Source organism: Biomphalaria glabrata, chromosome 14 (genome assembly GCF_947242115.1).
Source record: "Biomphalaria glabrata chromosome 14, xgBioGlab47.1, whole genome shotgun sequence".
Lineage (NCBI taxonomy): Eukaryota > Metazoa > Mollusca > Gastropoda > Planorbidae > Biomphalaria > Biomphalaria glabrata.
Genome location: NC_074724.1, coordinates 16,196,646 through 16,216,047, shown reverse-complemented (window position 1 = coordinate 16,216,047; position 19,402 = coordinate 16,196,646). Strand labels below are relative to the sequence as shown.

At 33.4% G+C, this 19,402-nt stretch overlaps 1 protein-coding gene across 1 annotated transcript; it reads left to right on the top strand.

The window, feature by feature from the left end:
* The first annotated feature begins 1,195 nt into the window (after positions 1–1,195).
* On the top strand, positions 1,196–18,920 carry LOC129922766 (uncharacterized). The gene is made up of 4 exons (XM_056009837.1): positions 1,196–1,721; positions 3,633–3,699; positions 15,484–15,549; positions 17,471–18,920. Exons 2-4 carry the CDS (start codon positions 3,645–3,647, stop codon positions 18,412–18,414), a joined length of 1,065 nt encoding a protein of 354 aa, XP_055865812.1. The 5' UTR covers positions 1,196–1,721; positions 3,633–3,644; the 3' UTR covers positions 18,415–18,920.
* The last annotated feature ends 482 nt before the right edge of the window (positions 18,921–19,402 follow it).

Here is a 19,402-nt window from a genome sequence, read left to right as displayed (position 1 = left end):
TTTTCTAAAATGTGACCAATTTATTGATTTTTCTTTTCGAGTGAGATGTCTGACAGGTTGGCTACCTGCAAACCTGAGCAAGGTCAAACGATAGACACCTACATGCAGAAATTAAGATTTATATCCGAATTTTGCGACTTAAAAGCGGTGCCAGCAGAACACCACCAAGAAAAGTCTATTAGAGATACTTTTATTAGGGGACAAGTGTCCAAAAGCATTCGAAAACGCCTACTAGAAAAGTCTGATAGAGATACGTTTATCAGTGGACAAGCGTCCAACAGCATTCCAAAACGCCTACTTGAAAAGTCTGTGAGCGTAATTTTTTGTTTACCCGCCCCTCCTCTTTTCCCCGAGATTCCAGGTTAAAAAAATGTATAAATGTACTCAACTTTATATTTTTCTAATGATAGGCATTTAGATCAAGATTTAGGTTACCAACATATTCCTGAACATTAATTTGTTAAACATTCGAATGAATGCGGAAATACCCGAAGACGAATAGCTCGTTCAGAATATTTTTTTTCTCTAGTTCTCTAACCAAATTTAAACTTGTATCTTTTTATAATAATAAAAATAAAATAAATGTCCAACCAATAATTCGTTTCTTAAAGATAGACAGACACTTAAAATTTCAAATTTCTAAAAAAAAATCGCAAACGGTGCACACGCATTCAGGTTCCACCCAGAAAATTTTACAAAGTTACGAGTTGAAAAAAAAACATTGTACATAAGAAACATCAATGTCATGCTTTCACAAAATAATTATCATATACATAAAAGGTTGTATTGTCTAATTCAAAAAATCTAGTGCCTGCGTGTTTATGTAAAGTACTGCAAGAGAATATGAAGAGTTGTAAAAAAAATTTTAAAAAGTCCGTAGAAAGCAAGCTGTCGAAATAAACCAACTAATAAAGTTTTGCAAAACACTTTTTAATTGCTGATAAAGATGTATTAGATATGTGACGCACAACAACGCATCTGACTGTTTGAGACGCAAAGTTGTTTTTTCCTAAAATGATTACCTTTCAACCTTTTAGTGGCTATAAATTATTTGTAATAAAACGTTAATATAGCCTGAACTGTATTTTATTTTAATAAACATAAAATAGGATATTACTGTTGTTATTTTGTTTCTATAAATAGCGATTAGTTGATTCCCCCCTCCCTGTTAATTGAATATAAATCTACTAGAATAAAAAAAAAGTCTTAATGATTGGTTCTTAGATCTTACATCAAGAAGACGGTTGTCAAAATATTGCATGTGAATCACGAGTAGATTTACTGTTTTAATCATTGACCTTTAGTTACTCTGAGCTGTTTGAGATTAACAAAAAAAATACTAAAAAGTTGACGATTTATACAAAGCTGCATACTTTATTGACAGTTGCTCATAATCAAATCTAGATGTAAATGTTGTATGGTTTTCTGATAATATTCTTGAAAGTCATAGTTTTTTTATAAAACTTTTATTACTCGGATACACATATGTTTTTTAACATTCAGGATACATTATACGATTCTTCCTTATATAATTTTGAGACAATGTTTTCAAAAGTGTTACATTTTAAAAAGACAACCTTTTAAAACTCGGATGCACAAACGTGTGATAACATTCTGGAGACATTAAATAGATCCCAAGACGATCTTACTTCTTTAGAAAAGTGAGACAAAGTACAAGCTGATAATAACAAATTCTAGCAGCAACTTGACAAGCGCATCAAGTAAGTCTGTAGTTGTATTAAGTCTTTAGCAAACACAATGTACTGGACAGTGCTGTATATCAAACATCCGTAATTAAAACTATGAAGAAACAAATCTAGATCCTGTTTAAAACTGATGAAAAACGACTAAACATGTAACTAATAAAAATGAAAACAAACTGAAAAAACTGAAAAATATAAATCTGACTGTTACTTTAAAAAATATTTTTGATAAAGGTGCCAATGTAGAATTCATCTTAACTTTATAGAGTAAATTGGAAACTAATTATTTATATTTTAGATTTGTATTAAAGTGTCGTTAATCCCATTAAGTTGATTTATTGTTTTAAACAATGACGTTTATTTACAGCGTTACTCCGGCTTGTTTGAAATTAACAGATAAAAAAAAGAGAAATAATATAGCAATATAAGAAAGATGGGACAAAAATTACTATTAGATCAATACAGCAAATAAAGTTGTATATCAATGGACGTTATTTATAACTCTCATGCAAGTCTTAAGACCTTTCTTTCGTAGATATCTATAGGTATATCGTCAGGTGCAATTCGACATATCAAGTTCTTACTTAAGGTGATTGAAACTTTTACCAACTAGTTTTTTTTTCTAAAAAAATCACATGACATTTCCTGCGGCATCTTACGTATCAAGTAATTCAACTTCTTTAACGTAATATTAGTCGAATTCCACTGACACATGTCCAGAAATAAACATAAACAAGGTCACAAAGACAGTTTGTGTGGAAACACAAACTCAATATCGACCCCCGAAGTGGGTCCACCCAGGCAGGCTTCAATATTTTCAGAAATAACATCCGTATGTAATTATATCAAAGACAAATGAGAGATAAGAATGGAGAAAGAAGGTTGACAGATCTTTTGTAGTGCCCAAACAGCAGATCAAAGGATAGGTGCAAGTGAATGCAAAGTTAGATGTGAACCTGGCCTAACTAGTTCCCCTTTCAGACCTTGTGGTCAGTAGGGCAGATGTTGTAAAGTTCATCTGTTTTTGTGGCCTACAGTTAACGAGGTTGTCATGTAGCCAGCACAACGACAAACCGCCTTTACTTTTCCCCAACTACTGTCAGGTACCAATTAGAGCTGGGTGGACTCAGAGGCGCCCAAGGATTCCAAAGTTGAAAATCCCAGTCTTCACCAGGATTCAGACCCGAGACCCCCGGATTTGAAGCCTAGCGCTTTACCGCTCAACTACTGCGCCTCTTCTGGCCTAACTGAAATCTTATAATTGATGTAATTGTTTTGAATCCTAAAAAAAAAACATTTCCGCTACATAAAAATGTTCAATAAAATGCAGTTTATAAGATTATTATTTGTTTTAAATTAGTTCAAATTTATAATGCATACTAATTAACTTTTTTCTTTTAAAAAAACTGCTTGCATAAGTGATTAAAAAAATAGATTTTTTGCTTTCAGAAAAAAAAAAGTAGCCGTTGCATCAGAAATTTAAATGGTCTAAAATATTTTCACTATCTTTCTAGTTTACGAGATCTAAACTGCACGGACGGACAGGCGGACAGACATTTAACACAAAACTAATAGCGTCTTTTACCCTTTCGGGAGCCGCTAAAAATACTATCGTGTGAGAGACAACTAGATCCCAAACCTCGACAGCAAGTGCACACAACTCTTTAGGACATATCAAGGCTTGTTAGTATAGTCGGATAGAAAAGGGCTGGGCAAAGGTCAGATCGAAACTGTAACAACAAACGTTCACAGCTAATGTTTGAAAATGAGAATAAACAAGGCATACAAAGTACTCATATTTTTGTGCATAATTTCTTGAATTGGAAGATAAAATTTATTGTAGTAACAAAGATAAAAAAGTTTCAGTTATCTGCTCTTCTATGCTTGGTTAATACATTTCTTTGAACCAATTTTTATTTATTTTTTTAGAACTCCTAAAAGATGTCTCGCAATAGAAAAACTGATAGGAAAGTGTCGAAAAAAAACAATAGAAAACGTAAGTCTGTATTTGTTTAAATTTAATAAAAATTGTATCTTATTTAGGCACATCTACAACAATGCTCATGTATCAATCTAAATCATTGGTCTTCAACTTTTTTAGCGCACCGCCGCCTTTTCGTATTTTTTTCTTTTAAAAAATCCGCCAGCACCCCTCTCTAAGAAAAACACTTATAAAGAAGCGTTAAATGACAAATTTGAACAAAAGGGCATCTATTTATTAACTGTTATGCTTTCACTATCCCTTTTCCCGCATGTAAGACAACCGCATGTCAAAGGCGATCTTCTTTGGCGAGCTAAGAGTAGGACGGAGTTACAGAGGTGCCTCAGCGTGAACGCTATAAAGATCCACTCAAGCGCTATTTCGCCCTCACTGGCATAGAATAAAGTACCTGGCAGCATTCACTGGCAGCAGATGGCCTCTAAGAGAAAAGTTGAAGAGCTCTCACAAAAGCTACATAACTAGACAATTTTGAAATAATATTTCATCACTAACATAAAAATAAATATATTTGTGTTACATATGTTTTAACAAATTTTTTAGTTTTAATCAATTTTTAAACAATATTATAAGACTTCAAAGAAGCCACTAAAACAAAGCCAAACAGAGGACTTTTAAAAAAAAATTACAATGATACTTAAGGCTATTTAATTAATTATTTAATAAATAACCTATTTACTGTTTAAAGGACTGCTTCATCTTTATCTTTCTATCATGGTGGTATCGTCTGAGATGATCCTAATAACTCGTTTTACATTGTCAGAAAAAGTCACTTAGGCAACCGTTTGTTTAACAAGAAAGGAATGAATCCCTATTTTAAATAATGAACGCTGTTAAGCTATTTAAATAAGTATTGAAATGAAATGCAACATTTTAAGTTTGATTAGCAGGATAAATATTTATAATTAAGGTAATAATTCTATAGTAGTGTAGAAAATAATTACATCAATGGAATATGAAAATTAAAGTCCCTACCTGCTAAAATAAAATACATAATCGTAGACCCCCCCCCCAGTAACATCTCACAGACTCCCAATTTTTTTTTATTTTTTTTTATTTTGTAGACCCATTGAAAGTTTTTATAGACCCCTGGGGGTCTATATAGACCACTTTAAAAATTACTTTGTAAATTACAAAGATAGTTAAAAAAAAATTCTAATCCAAAGTATTTCGCTAGTATATAATTACAACATGGTAATCAATGCCAATATTTCCCAGCAAGCTCCAACCACACATCCGTCTTCACCAACAATGTCAACAAAGTCGAAACAGACAGTCTCTAGGCATACATCACACAAACAATGGCTACATCTAATTGTAGTTTTCAATATGACAAGTGGACAACATTAATACACTAAATATAGAAGCTTCAGTGAATGTAAGCAAACAAGCTGTAAATGTAAATATGAAAACGTCCCGCTTACGTGGTTGTGATTTTAAGTCATGACTCGTCTGCCAGGCACCCCTGACTTTTGCTTGGTTCATGCCAAATTTTAATGCCCAATGCCGACACTGTGGAGAGTTAGTGGAAACATTGGCGCATATCATGCAAGAGTGTCTGCAGCTCCAAGAGAGGCGGGGAAGTGTGTCTACAGAGTCACGTGACCTGTGTGGTAGCTATAAGGCGAACCACAATGTTTCTCGACAAGCCTCTAAGGGTGGACAACCAATTAAAGTTAATCTCTCAGGCAGCCCTGACATTAAAACAGTTAATAAATTAAGTATATTTTACAGAACAAGTAATGGCAATGTTCAAGAGATTTAAGTTAACAACGAGAGTGTAAAAAAGTAATTACGTATATAATATTAGTTAACAACTAGAGGTCAATAACAAAGGTTTAATTAGTCTCTGATAAAATATGACATAAATCCTTGAAGGATTACGCCACGACATGGCCTAAATAGTACTGATGTGCCAAAAACTCAAAACTCAATCTCAAACTCAGACATAAATTACGATTATGCATAATAATAAATACTAAATTAGAAGGCCTAAGATAGGTGAAATTGTACAACAATATCAGGTGACCGAGCCTCGCTCGGATGAATAATTTGTTAAGGAAGGATATATACCCTAAGTCATTTTGGGAATATTGTTGTAATTACGAAAATGAACGATCGGGTAAAGACTATCAATCCGAAGAGTTTTTTCTTTCTGTCAGTTCTCAATGTAATTGTACATGGCGATTAGAATAGAAAGTCCCCCCAACTTTAGGCCTTTAGAAAACCACAGCTCACGTCTTAACGTTTTACATTACTTCTATTGGGCTATTTTAGACTTGGAAGAAAGTCTTTGCAGTGTAACTTCTAAAATGGTTACTTTCTGACATTTAATATTGCAATTAATATATTCATTATGGCTCTGAGAGATGGACACTTTACAGAAAAAAACGAAGACTTCTTGAGTGCTTTCACCAAAGATGCTTGCGCTCCATCATGGACATACGGTGGCAGGACCGCACTACAAACAGCGATGTCCTTACGAACGCCGGTATGGACAGTAAAGAATGACTTCTTATGGTCCGACAGTTGCACTGGGTAGGGCACGTATCCCGTATGAGAGTCGAACGTATGCCAAAGGCAGTCTTTTTTTTGTGATCTAAAAGGTAGTAGACGTAACAGAGGCGCCCCACGGAAACGCTTCAAAGACCAGCTTAGGCGTCAACTTTCCTTGGCTGACATAGAAGAGAGCACCTGGTTGTATGCGGTCTCCGAACGAGACAGCTGGAGGTCACTCACGAAGGGCGTGGTATACACATTTGAGACCAAAATAAAATCTGCTGCCGAGGACAAACTCAGACGGCGAAAATAAAATCTAAATCGACCACCTGCAGACAATGGTTGTGGCAAAATATGAAGGTCACAGCTTGTTCTGCGCAGCCACGGGAAATACTGTATTCCTCACTAATCTTCGGACTCGAAGACAAGCCTTATTATTGTGGCTTTAGTAAGAATTATCAAGTGATGCTAAATCTTAACGTTATAGTGCAAAACGTGCACCTAGTAACAAAGTAAAATCGCGCATTTTTTTAAGACTTAAAAACATCGCGTTAGTATTCTAAAGAAGCGTTATTGTGAGGATTCTCTGTTACTCCGACAACCTTTCAACTTACTAAAAAAAAAAAGATTGCCAAAAATATGTTCGTCCCCCATACGGAATAAGTGTCATGCAAAGCGTAACTGTCAGATTATAAGAAGTTCATACCATTTTGCAAGAATATCGCTGTTTGTATTGCAGTCTTAGTCAGCTTTCATTTAATAAAAATGTAATGCAAATACGAATTTATTTTCTAATACAAAATCTTTATTTTCACTTATTATCCTTATCCCTACCCTTACTGGTCCGCGCGCAATCCATTTCAAATAGGGCCCCACAAATGTTGGGGCCGGCCCTGGTTGTGCAAGTAAGGCATAGATAAGCTGTGTTATGACCATTTCCTATGTTTTGGTATGGGACAGTAGACTTCGAAGCTTAAACACATTGCAATAATTCACCAGCAAAATAATAACAAAGGGTATACTCAATGTAAGTGTAAACAATTTATAAAGCTTTTAAAAACACAATAACTAATCATACATAAAGATATTTAATTTCATTATTTTCTTCCATAGTTTCATAATAGATCAATGTACAATAAGATGGTACGCAAATGTTTAATTACGCCAACTGAATCATTAAAACTTGTTATTGTTTGCAAAAAAAAGTCTTAGTGAACTGCTGTGAGCCTAGTGACGTAAGCGGTGTCAAGTTTTTTTTTCCCATTGACGTCATATAGAAAATTTCATTCATAAAATATTCTAGCCAAAATTATTTTTTCGATAATGAGCTATTTTCAAACCGATATAACGGTAGACTTCAAGTTTTCCCGATGTGGCCAATGAGTTGAGAATTTTTTCTCACTATTATGCACATACCGTGAAATTTTAAAGAAAATCGTTAGAGCCGTTTTCGAAATAAAATTTATATATAAATATATATACAAGAATTGCTCGCTTAAGAGTATAGGATAGATCTAGTTCACAGGCAAGCACACCTGAGTCACAGTGCAAACAGTCCATATTCCGGGCTCGCTATGCCTGCAATCCAATGCAAAGTAGAATAGCTAAGTAGTGTCCATGTAACTACAAATCAGGCTTGACTTCAGTCTCAAGCCTGCCTCCCCAATGTAGGGGAAAAAAACAGAGACCTCAAGCCAAAAATCTGATACCCAAGCTAAACAAAAAGAAACAATGACGCCAACATAGCGTGTCCTTAGAAACATCGCACAATTATGGTGAAAAACAACATCATACACACACACACCTAACAAAGAAGAAATTCAAAAAACGCATGACACCCGCTCCCCTCTCCCGTCGACCTGCGTGAGGTTTTAATTTGGAAATAGAAGATCAAACATGTACAAACAACTTTTTTTTTTATCTCATACTTTTTTCTTCAATTTACGCTTATCCTTGACATGCTAGGTTAAGTTTTCATGAAAAACTAAATATTAATTGTTATTTATACAATCATCAATGAATTTTGTTTCTCTTTAACGAAGCTAGACCGTCCATGGAAGTGCCTGAGAATGATAATTCCTCCGTTTGTAATATAATAACAATAATGATACTAATAAAGACAATAACAATGTAGAGTTAAAATTGCAATTTTACATTGCAGAAAAATCTGGTTTTACATGAATGTGATTACTTTTGAATTAAAATTTAATTCAATTATTAGAATCTAAAACTAGCAGTCTTGATAGATCTATTACATGGGCGTAGCCAGAATTTTTTTTCGGTGTGGGGGGGAAGTTGGGGGGATTTTTCTATATATATATATATATGTATATGTTTGGATGGATGGATGTGTGTGTGTGTGTGTGCATAATTAATCTATATTACATTCTGACCCTTCATTCTTTTGGAAGACGTTTATTGTGTCCAAAAAGGTTCTTCCTGGAGTTAGTGAAAAAATTGTAGACTCCTCGCCCTTGCCAGCAAGGGGTCTGGGGAGCCCCGCCGCCAATCACTATTTCTGGTATTGAAAGACAACTAAATGCATATTCTGAGGTACCTACAGTGCATTATTTTGCTATTAAAAAGTTTTATTTCAAAAACCTAATGTGCTATTCTTACTGACTTAGACCCTCCCGCGCCTTTCGGCGCATTTGTTGGCAAGCTGTTTCCACAAAAATATGTCACTGGCAATGTCCGAAGCCTCTTCTTACCTGCTCTGAGGACCTCCATGAAAGTGTGGCGCCATGTTGTACTAGGATGTCATCGCAACTCTTATTTTGAGTAATTCATTTTGTCGGATAATATGTCCCGTATACCTCATGCGACGCTCTGACACAACCTTACTAAGAGGTCGACTCCCACTTCGGCATAGGATTTCCTTGATTTAGACCCGATCTCTCTAACTGACTCCTAAAATCCGTCTTAGCCATCTTTGTAGAGACACATTTAGTGCTTTTCAATTTCATTGCACTTTATCAATAGAGCCCAGCCACTGGTAGACATTTGTAACTTCTCTTGACTACGATTTTGGAAATAGATGACTATTTTCCTTTTTATGTTATATCGAAAAGGGAAGTTTTATCGTCAAAATCATCTGTAAAGGGGGGGGGAGGTTTAAACTAAAATATATCTGGATTTGTTTTTTTTTTAAATTCAAAACCACACTTAGCTACGGTCATAGAATTTGGTTACTGTAGTTTGCTTTAGAAATAATATTGAAGAATAGGGCTTTCAACCTTAAAACGCTCTGTAAAGGGATTTTAAACTCAAAACTATCTTGAGGTGTTTTAAACTTTTAAAAAAGACATCTGGAGGAGGGGGTTAAAACTCAAAACCCCCCATTGGTTGGGCTACGCTCAAAGAATTTTAGTGTATAATTTGCTTTTTTTTTATTTTAAAGAGGTATTTTTAGCTCTAACCCCTCTGAAGAGAAATTTAAACTCAAAACACCCATTAGACTTAGCTAAGTTCATAACATTTTGATTGCGAATTTTTTTTTTAAAGATTTATTTTTTAGCTTCATACCCCGCTGGCGGGGGGTTTAAACTAAACCCCATTTTGGCTATGCTCACAGCTTTTTGAGTGCGTAATTTGCTTTTTTTTTAAATATTGAGTAGGTATGTTTAGCTTGAAACCCATCTGAAGAGGATTTTAAACTCAAAACCTCTTTGGCTACGCTCATACAATTTTGAGTGTGTAATTTACTTTTGTATTTTGAAGAGGGGTTTATCGTTAATTTTGTAGAGGAGTTTAAAATCAAAATCTTCCTTGGATGTGCTTTTGGAACTTTGGGATTGTCGTTTGCATTTTATTTTTGTTTTATAGAAGAGGGGGATTTAAACGCAAAACCCTTGTAGGGGTTTTTAAACTCTAAACTTCTGGTAGGGGTTTTCAACTTAAACCCCCTGGTATGGGGTTTCAAACTTAAAATCGCTCTAAACATATGGTAGGGGGTTCTAACTGAAAACCCCCTAGTAGGGGGTTTTAAACTCAAAATCCCCTTGGCTGTGCTAGTGAAAATTATGGTTTAAGATTAAAATTTCACCTAAAATAAACAAAATTAAAGCAAAAGATCAGTCACTAAACTCATTTCGGGGGGAGGGGTTTGAATCCCAACACCCCCCTCTGGCTACGCCCATAATCTATTATATCTATAAAATTTTAATGGTGTTTGTAAAATATAGTCTATCAGTAATACATGATCATATATTTATTAGTTTTAAAATCTTTACAAAACCTAGATTTATATTTGTCAAATGATTATTGTATTCGTCCATATTGTTATATAGATTTTTATTGTAAGCGTAAATAAAAGTGTCGATTACGAGTAACGAGTACTGCAACAGATAAATCCTTTCTTCTTTCTTTTCTAGATTAGCTTGTGTAGAGTTTAGATCTAGAGTTAGAGTAGACTTAATTAAGGTTTATGTTTATAAATCTATAAATGACTAAATTCAGTAGTAAATATTGTAAACATATAAATTTAGATCTATATCTAAATTAAATTAGACTTCGATTTAAAATCTATTAAATAATAGAATCCTAAATACAGCTGGTAAAATCATTGGCAAAAAACAAACCCATTTGGGCAGTTGTTTGAGACAAACATCTATAAAAAAGTTAACAAGATCCTAGAAATAAATAATCACCCTTTGTGTCGGGATTTCGTGATTTTACCATCACAGAAGAGATACAAGACACCGATAGCAAAGACAAACAGACACAAACACTCTTTTGTTCCCCTGGCAATCAAGTCATTAAATAAGAACAATCTGGTATAAACTTTGTCACATGTAAATTATGAGTGAGTCTGGTGTGAATGTACACTTTGGTTTCTTATAGTTATAATGTTTTTTGTTTGGTTAATGCACAAATTGAAAGACAGATTTCCATACGGATAATAATGATTATTATTATTATTATTATTATTATTAAATTTGCTATAATAGATCTAGACTAGACATTAAGACTACATGGCTAATAACAATCCGCCTACTTATAGATTTTGTCTTTACAATTCTTCTTCAACACGTTCGTAATGCCCATTGAGGGCCAGATTCTGCTTTGAGAGAAAAGGAATGATATCCGAGATTCTTTTCATTATCAGATTTTTAGAACCTTTTTTTTTCCTGCCGTCAACCATCTTAATTAGAGAAGACAATTTCTCCGCCTGAGCTAGCACTATGAGTGCCAGCCAGACCTATCAATCTTGAGCAGCGCCCACAATATTAAAATAGTGGCAAAATATTTTTTTTTTTTAAATCAAATACAGTAGTTTATGTTTGATCAGATATGTACCATGTGTGCAGCATTTAATGAGAAATTTTGTGCTCAGTTTGATGCCCCTCATCACTTGATGCCCCGTGAGGCCCGCACCACCCGTTCATGGCTAGTTACGCCACTGGGCCAAAGTCTTCCTATCTAATCAATTTATAAATGATCTTATGATAGATATAGGTTCAGATAATATTCTACTAGATCCATAATCAGTATAGGCCTATAAATAGATCTATCTAGTGTTAAGAGACTTGTATATCTTGTAAAAAGTGTTCCTTTCAGACCCTGCATTCAAGGTATGTAGGGCAGACGATGTTATTAAGGTCATTTGTTTCTGTGGCCTACAATTAACTTTCAACTACAAGTGCTCCTTCCCTAGTTTCAGTAAAGATTGAATGGTTTGCCTGAATTAGCCTGAAAAAACCAAAGACATCAGAATTTTAAGTCAATGATTAACATGAATGACTACATTGACACTTGAAATGCAAGAACATAATTATCTTCTTTTTTAAATTAACATCTGTACTATTTAAATAACTTAAGCTAGAACGGTAAATTTAAATCTAAAAGTTAGACTCTGGTGTAGATCTATATAAACTACCATAACTAATTAGATCTTAGGTAATGTGGACAATATATATCTACATCTGGCGTGATCGTTAAATGAACTTGTGCTAGTATTTGTAATCGTGTTCGCATTATCGTAGTCTGTGAATCGTGACCAGTCTGTACTGTGTTATTGTGTGTATCAGTCGTGTTTTATTGAAATAAAGCATTGTTTCTAAGGTTATGAATTGACTTAGTATATTACAACATCTAAATTCACATTAGCTTCTGATCTAGATCTATTAATAATTTAATTCATACTACATCTAGTCTATTGCTATATCTATCTTTAGAGTTTAGATATAGGCCTACTTAGATTTAAATAAAAGTTAATGCATCTATACATGGGCGTAGCCAGGATTTTTTTCTTAGAGGGGTAGGGTTTTGGGGGGGGGGGGGAATTCTCCCCGCCCCCCCCCCGCGAAAAAAAATTTATATGCATGTATGTGTGTAGGTACATAATCTTTATTACATTATGACCCTTCATTCTTTCGGAAGACGCTTATTGTGCCCTAGAATAGGTTCTTCATGGAGCTAGTGGGAAAATTGTAGAATATCCGCCATTTCAAGCTAGGGGCTCTGGGGGAGCGCTAGGAGCTACCCTAGCGCGGAGCGGAGCCCCGCCGCCAAGCACTATTTCTGATATTGAAAGCCAACTAAATGCATATTCTGAGGTATCTACAGTGCATTTTCCTGCTATTAAAAAGTTTTATTTCAAAAACATAATATGCTATTCTTACTGACTTACACACTCCCACGCCATCCGGCTTATTTGCCGTCAAGTATTTCCACAAAAATCTGTCACTGGTAATGTCTGAAGCCTCTTTCCACCTGCTCTGAGGACCTCCATGAATGTGTGGTGCCAAGTTGTACTAGGATGTCATCGCAACTATTCTTATGCCTAAATCATTTTGTCGGAGAACATGTCTCGCAAACCTTATGCGACGCTCTGTCACAATCTTACCAAAGGGTCGACTCCCAGTTCGACATAGGATTTCCTTGATTTACTCTCGATCTGACTTCTAAAATCAGTTTTAGCCATCTTTTTTGAGCCACATTTAGTGTTTTTCAATTTTGGCAGATCACTATTCACTGCACTTTATTAATTGAGCTCCTCCACTTTTAGAAATGTGTAAACTCTATTGAATACGCACTAGGAATTAAGTGACTTGTTTGCTTTAGATTTTATATCGAAAAAAAGTTTTATCGTCAGAATGTGTTGGGGGTTTTAAACTAAACAATCTCTGGAGTTATGTTGTTGTTTTTTTTAAATTCAAAACCCCATTTAGCTACGGACATAAAATTTAGTAACTGTAGTTTGCTTTAGAATGAAGGGGGGTTTAAACTCAAAACTCCTTTTGGCAACGCTCATAGCATTTTAAGTGCTTAATTTGCTTTTTTTCTTACATTGAAGATGAATTTTTCTTAGCTTCAAACCCCTCTTGCGGGGGGGGGGGATTAAACTCAAAAACCCTTTGGCTACTCTCATAGATTTTTGAGTGTGTAATTTTCTTTTTTTTTTTTTTTTGTATATTGAAGATTGGAGTTTAAACTCCAAACCCCCTTGAATACACTCATAATATGTTTAGTGTATAAATTGCTTTTTTTTATTAAAGCGGTATTTTTTACCTTCAAACCCCGCTGAAGGGGGGTTTAAACTCAAAACTGAGTTAAAATCCATTTAGCTACGCTCATAACATTTGGAGTGCGTATATTTCTTTTTCTTTTATTTCAGTTATTGAAGACGTATTTTTTAGCTTCAACTCCTACTGAAGCAGAGGTGGGGGTTAACTCAAAACTCTTTTGGCTACGCTCATAGAATTTTGAGTGTGTAATTTTCTTTTTTTATATTGAAGAGGGGGTTTATCGTAAATTTTGGAGGGGGTTTAAAAATCAAAATCTTCTATAACTGTGCTCTTGAAATTTGGGTGTTTTTAGTTTGCATTTTTTTGTTTTGTTCTTTTTGTTTTGTGTTATAGAAGAGTGGAATTTAACTGCGAAAACCTCTGGTAGGGGGTTTTAAACTCACACCCCCCTGGTAGGAGTTTTCAACTTCAAAACTTCCTTGTTGTGCTAGGGCAAGTGATAGTTTAGTCTTAAAATCTCACACAAAATAAACAAAATCAAAACAAAAAATTAGTCACTAAACTTCGATCCCCCCTTGCGGGGGGGGGGATTTTTTTTCGGGGGTGGGGGGGTTACGCCCATGCATCTATATGAAATCTAAAATTCTAGATCTAAAACGTAAACAAAAGGTAGTCCTACAAGATCTAGACTAGTTCCGAAATTGTTAATATCTTTGTTTAAAAAAATGAAATCAACTAGATAGGATCTAATATGTACTCTTAAAAATGTAGATGTAGTTACAACCTTTTATTCTAATGGCAAAAATTCAGGCAAGATGACTAGGAATGGAGCGGGCAGGATTGAAACCCAAGACTATGGAGAGACAACTATTACTGCATATCACACTACCAGGCTGCAAGATCTAGATAAAAAATGCCCCATTTTCGTAATAAGGATACTATTGGCCTTATTGAAGATAATATACATAAGAAATCCTAGACTAATCTATTTTTTTTTAATTTGTGTTTCTTTATATTTTTGTTATTTGACTATTATTTATTTAATATTTTCTTTTATTACTAGTTTTCACTTTTATTATTTTGTTTTCTCTCTTAAGGAATTTGTCATTTAGATTTAGAATCTAGGTCAAGTACTCCAAAAGTCAATTGGAACTATAAATTGAAATCTAGACTACCTAAACATGATGAATTATTATTTTGTTACATTTCATTATAAAGCATTTCACATGTATTACATTCGGTCTAAGTGCAAAAAAAAATGCAGCTAATCTTAGTTTAAACAATTGATTAAACAACAAAATATTTCTTTATTTTAACCTTACAAGCAAAAAGACATAAAAATTAGATTTTTCTGAGAATATTTCATTGATGTAAATTTTTTTATAAATAACCCAAAAAAAAATCAAAGCAACTTTATGTACTTATTTTGTTCTATTTTCAAGAACAGTACATACTTGTGTGTTCCTCAAGACACCTGTTGACATAATGTTATAAAATAAGAGTGAAACAATACCTAAGTTTAAAACTAGTTGTATGGTTTAATTATATTTTAAAATTTTTCAGTAAAATTTAGCACATTGATAGTTAGCATGTCAAATTCAAGTTTTTGTAAAATTAGGTCTATGTTTAGCTTCTAGAACTATATTTTAAATATTTCGTTTCTCCTGTATGGAAAATGCAGTACTTTGAAAAAAAATTGACAGACACATGTAAAATGTTTAGGTAGAGAAAGGTTTTGTTATAAGTCTATTTTCTAATAATAATAAAAAAAAAAAGAAAATATAAAAAAGTTATTTAACTTTCATCCTTTCAGATTGTCACCCTTTCACCAGTGACCAGTCCAAAGTCCAGTCAGACGAAGTTGAAGGGCCAATAATTGGTAACTTTTGAGTTTCATTTTTAGTGTATAAACTGTAGTGATAAACACATGAGTTAGACTTGATATATATATATATATATATATATATATATATATATATATATATATATATATATATATATATATATATATATATATATATATATATATATATATATATATATATATTATAAAGTAGAATGTGAGGGGTATGTATGTATGTATGTTACTTATAGACATCAAAACCGCTTGGCCAATCTTGATAAAACTAGGCAGGAATGTTCCTTGGGTACCAACTTTTACCGTAGTGTATGTATTGTAGCCCTAAAACAAACTTAAGACCCTCAAAAAAAATAAAGCTGTCCGACTCTATTACAGCTATAGTATTTTATGGATCTAGGCCATGTCTACAATGTTGACATGAGAAAAGATAGAAAGGATTTAGACCTAGATCTAATTTTAAGAAATACACTTTGCGCAGATAGTTTTTTACTTTGACACATGAAAATACAAAAGAAGATCCATTGATTTCATTATATAATAAAATTAACCTTCAATTTTGTGTTTCAAAAGCATTTTTTACATTAATTAGTTCCTTATATCTGTGATTACAGATTTCCTGACGAACATTCTTTCATTAGACAATTCCGTAATGAATCGCGTACTAAATATTAATTCGTTTAATTGTTTACTTTATAATCCCATCCCTAGATCTAAAACTCTAATTCAACTCTAAGATGATAAAACTTCTCTTCGAACAGATAGTTTTATACTTTAACACATAAACATATTAATTAAAGTCCATTCATTTCATATTTTGATCAAATAAACATTCAAATTTGGTTTTCTAAAGCTACATTAGTTTACGAAAGCTGCGAAGCCGAGTTGAGATAGGCCTAGAACTATATTCATTCATGAATCGCGTACTAAACATTATTTCGTTTAATTATTCACTTTATAATCCCATTCATTTAACAAAGCTATCGCTCTTTTCGTTTTTAATAGATAAGAATGTATCGACTTCCTTCGGGTAAACCCATTTTCTCAAAACTAATTTTATTTTCGTAGCGAAACAGAAATAACGTGAAAGGATCATTAGCTACGTTTAACATACATCTAAATCCAATCCATTAGATTATCCAAAAGCATTTTTTACATAAATTAGTTCCTGATATCTACAGATTTCCTGGCGAACATTCTTTCATTAGACATTACCAAATGGTTACACATTAACACATCTCTCTTCTGAGGTCTGAGTCTATTCCTAGGCCTAGGTCTAAAACTCTTACTGAACTCTAAGATGATAAAACTTCTTTTCGCAAAGATAGTTTTATGCTTTAACACATAAACATACTAATTATTGTCCATTCATTTGATATTTTAATCAAATTAACATTCAAATTTGTTTTTCTAAAGCATTTTTAATACATTCGTTCGCTGTTCGCTAAAGCTGCGTAGCCGTGTTGAGATAGGCCTATATTCATTCATGAAAAAAAGGTCACGCATGCGCAGCACAGAACTCTAGATTAGTGTAGATTTAGATCTACGTCTACCTCAAGATCTACTTTATACTTTATACACATGAACATACAAAATTTAGTCTATTCATCTCAAATTTTAATCAAATATATGTAGGCCTACAATCAAATGTTTTAATTTGAAAAAAAAATGGATTTAATTAAGCCTATTAGCTATTTTGATTTGATAGCTTCATTCACACTATTTTTACATTGACACATTCGCTTTACTTATAACATTATTATTTCGTTTAATTGTTTACAAAACACTCTCAGTGACTATATCGACAGTAATGCGCAAATAAAGACCCGCTGGTCGCGGGTAACATATGTCTAGTATATATATATATATATATATCTTAATTGACTGAATACTGTACATTGTGTTGTAAACACTGGATCAAGTTTATTTCCCTGTTCTCTAGATGGTCATGAAACTCAGGAGTCAGAAGGTGGAGAAGCTGATCTACACAAATATCGTCGTGACTGTAAGAAGAATCCAGGTCATAACCAGTTTATACCTGTTGATACATTCAAATTGAAACATTTACCTGTAGGTCTTAAAGACAAAGATTTGTTTAAACTCATTAAAGCCATAGCTGACCTCACAGTTAGAGTTGATGTTAAAATGACCAGTCCACACAGGCCAAAGTTTTGGCCAAAGACAACTCAACCATATCCATTTTATAACATGAGTGAGAGAAGAAACTTGAGGACAGGAAGTGGAAGAGTGTGGCGTGTAAACAAGTTTCAAGATGGAGTCTTAAAAGATGGACGTTATGGACGTACTGCCTACACAAAGTGTTGGTGTAGAAAATGTGAAGTTTTAGACTCAGCTAGCAATGTGTGGTGGGAGTTTATAGTGAACACAGCCACACATGTGGCTTTTGATGACATTGAGACCAACCACACGACCTTGAGATTGTTTTATGATAGAGATGACAGTCCAGTGGTCAGTGTTGATAAGGTCAGTGCTGTAGATGTAAACATTGAGTATGACAGGTGTAGGTTGAACTGTGTGACATGTGATAAAACTTTAGGAAATAAACTTATGGAAATGTTCAAACATTTTGAAAATGTGTGGTGGAAAGTTTATAACAAATACTCTGACTCTAGATTTCAAAACAAGTTGACCTTTATGGTGTCACATCCTCATGGATGTTCTAAACAGGTCAGCGTTGGTCAATGGAAGGGCAGACTAGAGGTGGATAATAACTCTCAGTTTACTTATACAACTTGTACATGTCCAGGAAGTAGTGGAGCACATGTTCACTGTCTGGGGTATAAAGACTGGACTTTGTCTTATCTTGTCCACAGTGGAAGTTTGAAGTCTGGATTAAATTACAGTGCAGCTGGTTTTGTCCAGTAAGTTGTTTCCCTTGTGAGCTGTCAAGCTTCGCTATGAAGATGTCTTTGAGAACACTTGACATTATGAACATCAAACTGAAATGTCTCTTTAGTCTTGAGATAAAAACATTTATACTTTGTGATAAATATTTATTCATTTGTTTACAAGAAAATTTTGTTCATATCTTCTTAGATCAACTTTTTTTCTAGTTATGTAAATAAATTGTGTATGCTGTCTTTAAATTTACAATGTTTTGTTTCCCTTTTTATCCACGTTGTTGTTTGCAATTTACATTAATAATAATTGAAATCTAATCTACCACGTGTAAATCTAGAACTTGCTTTCAACGATCAGGTTGTGGAAAAAATTATTAGATGTAGTTCGTATTTTGTTGTTGTTTTTTTTATTTAAAATGCAATTTAAAAGTTTGCAATTATTTCAAATACAAAAAGGTGTCAGTTATTAAAAAAATCGAAAAAAATTATAGTGTTGTGTTAGACATTAGTTGTTTTCTTTTTAATCAAGCAGACATTTTTATTTTTAAGGGAGATAACTGATAAAATATAAATTTTTAGAATACAATCACATTGTTTTTTTCTTGTATGAACTAAAACTTACATTTAATTTTCTGCATTGTATTTTAACAGTAAAATTTAAAAAATGTTGACAAGAAGGCGATGTTGGTAACGAAATAAATAAATAAATGTTTAATAATTAGTTATAGTACTAAAGAATCTATTAACACAAAACAACACCCACTAAATTTTAATAACCTCAAGACCAAGAATGTATTGAATCTTTATTGAAATATATTATTACCTGAACGTATTTCTACATTTAACACCGGTGGTATATAACTAGAAGAGTCATTGAGTGACTACTGAAATGATGTATGGGTTGATTGAAGCTCACTTATTTCTACAATATTTTGATAAGAACCTTTGATGCTTGACTGTACTGCAAGAACATGGTAAGTACATTAGAAGTATGTAAAGTTCCCATTTAGACC